The sequence below is a fragment of the Cyprinodon variegatus genome, unplaced genomic scaffold, assembly GCF_000732505.1.
Source record: "Cyprinodon variegatus isolate N-32 unplaced genomic scaffold, C_variegatus-1.0 Scaffold257, whole genome shotgun sequence".
NCBI classification, from domain to species: domain Eukaryota; kingdom Metazoa; phylum Chordata; class Actinopteri; order Cyprinodontiformes; family Cyprinodontidae; genus Cyprinodon; species Cyprinodon variegatus.
Genome location: NW_015150710.1, coordinates 532,178 through 534,374, shown reverse-complemented (window position 1 = coordinate 534,374; position 2,197 = coordinate 532,178). Strand labels below are relative to the sequence as shown.

The following is a 2,197-nucleotide window of genomic DNA, read 5'->3' as shown; positions in this document are numbered from 1 at the left end:
AAAATCCTCTTCAGTTTTTCAGATTTAGCAACATATGGGATGGCGATATTTGTGCGTTCCATCTGCACACCGTTATGTTCTGCTGCGTCTTTTGGATTTCCTTGCTAATTTGACAAACGTCTAGTTTAGGTCTCCGCAGGTTTGATGAATGCGAAGCGTAACGTCTTCAAACTTGGACACAAAGTCCAGTGGATTGTTTTGTTTGCACTAATCAATTTATGCAAGAAGGTAACTATCACTACAAATAAAAAAAAAACCCAGACATATAGTTTCTGTTTCATTCTGATAGTTCAAAGAAGAAAAAAACTGTTTATAAAGATCACTTCCAAACATCAAAAGTAAGTCTGAGTGAATTAAAATGAATAATTACATGAAAGCAGTGATGACTCAGACCAGGTCTGTTTGTCCAGTTTGAGAAAACTAATCTGCTGAGACTTTCTCAAAGCGGTTCACATCATTTCACTTCCACATGGTTCCCCCAAAAACCACTAAAACCAGACCAGTTCACCCAGCAGTCCAGCCCTCGGCTCACTGCTTGTGTCGTCACGATATTTCATGTATCACTAACCTCACACATCTGAAGCTGGAAAGTTCGTCTTTCTTTCTCCATATCCTCTGCGATTTCTCCTCCGCTGAACTCCGTCCGAATCATGCCGTGCTGCTTGGCGTGTTCTCGTTTCTCTTTCTCAATCTTTGCTCTGCAACAAGTTCAAGATGTGGTAATAAATACAGAAAATCACACCAATCTGAAAGTATTTAACATTTCTAATATATGACTCAAACTGTTGCTTAAACAGGACAAAAAAAAAAAAAAAGTTCCTTAAATATAATTGATCACTTTCCTCATTATCCGCCTCTTTACCCTTTACTGAATCTGCACCAATTTGAAAGTAATATTAATATTCTTACAGTTTGGTCTCGTAATCCTTCCAGGATTTATCGAATGACTTCTTCAGGTCCTGAAAAGAAGCAAAGACGTCATTAATTCTTGGTGGATGACATTTATAGCAACAAACCAACTCAGAAAGGACTTTGACGGTTCATTTTAAAGGTCATTTACGGTAAAATGAGCTAATGCTTAATGATGACAAACTGTTCCGCCTTCTATTTAAAATAATCTTCTTAATACAAATGTTTAAAATCAAATTCTCTATTTTAGATGTTCCATTAAACCAGAAATAAAAGAGATGACAAAAAACAGTGATTATTGTCTGGCAGAGAGACCTTGGCTGCACTTTTAATGATGAAGACTGTTTGAAAATACTTTTCTGGGCTCGATGTTAACCATCGCAAAACAAAATCACTGACAATTTTTTTTTGCGATCATTGCACTTGCCCGGCGGGCAAATGCAACGATCGCAAAAAAAAAAGATTTATCATTCAAAATTACTTTAAAATCACCGACAATTTTTTTTTGCGATCTTTGCACTTGCCTGGCGGGCAAATGCAGTGATCGCAAAAAAAATTATTTATCATTCAAAATTACTTTAAATTACAAACAAAATCACTGACAATTTTTTTTGCGATCATTGCACTTGCCCGGCGGGCAAATGCAATGATCGCAAATTTTTTTTTATTTATCATTCAAAATTACTTTAAAATCCCTGAAAAAATCACAGACATATTTTTTTTGCGATCATTGCATTTGCCCGCCGGGCAAGTGCAATGATTGCAAAAAAAAAAAAAAAATAGCACTCAAAATGACTTTAAAATCACCGACAAAATCACTGACAATTTTTTTTTGCGATCATCGCACTTGCCCGGCGGGCAAATGCAATGATCGCAAAAAAAAAAATGTTATCATTCAAAATTACTTTAAAATCCCTGAAAAAATCACAGACAAATTTTTTTTGCGATCATCGCACTTGCCCGCCGGGCAAGTGCAATGATCGCAAAAAAAATAAAATAAATTATCGCTCAAAATTACTTTAAAATCACAGACAAAATCACAGACAATTGTTTTTTTGCGTTCATTGCACTTGCCCGGCGGGCAAATGCAATGAACGCAAAAATTTTTTTATTTATCATTCAAAATTACTTTAAAATCCCTGAAAAAAATCACCGACAAATTTTTTTTGCGATCATTGCATTTGCCCGCCGGGCAAGTGCAATGATCGCAATGGGGGGTGGGGAGTGGGGAGAGTTGGGGAACGTTGTACGCATACATCTTCTAAAAATAATATAAACTTAAGAAGAA

General features: G+C 36.0%; 1 protein-coding gene across 1 annotated transcript in view; it reads right to left on the bottom strand.

Annotated features, from left to right (window-relative positions):
• LOC107089584 (arf-GAP with SH3 domain, ANK repeat and PH domain-containing protein 2-like) overlaps positions 1 to 2,197 on the bottom strand; it is a 77,322-nt gene that overhangs the window by 46,519 nt on the left and 28,606 nt on the right. The window contains exons 5-6 of the mRNA XM_015382468.1: positions 910 to 959; positions 569 to 698 (exon numbers count right to left, since the gene is read on the bottom strand). Coding sequence (XP_015237954.1) covers positions 569 to 698; positions 910 to 959 — 180 coding nt within the window. The remainder of the gene's footprint in view (positions 1 to 568; positions 699 to 909; positions 960 to 2,197) is intronic.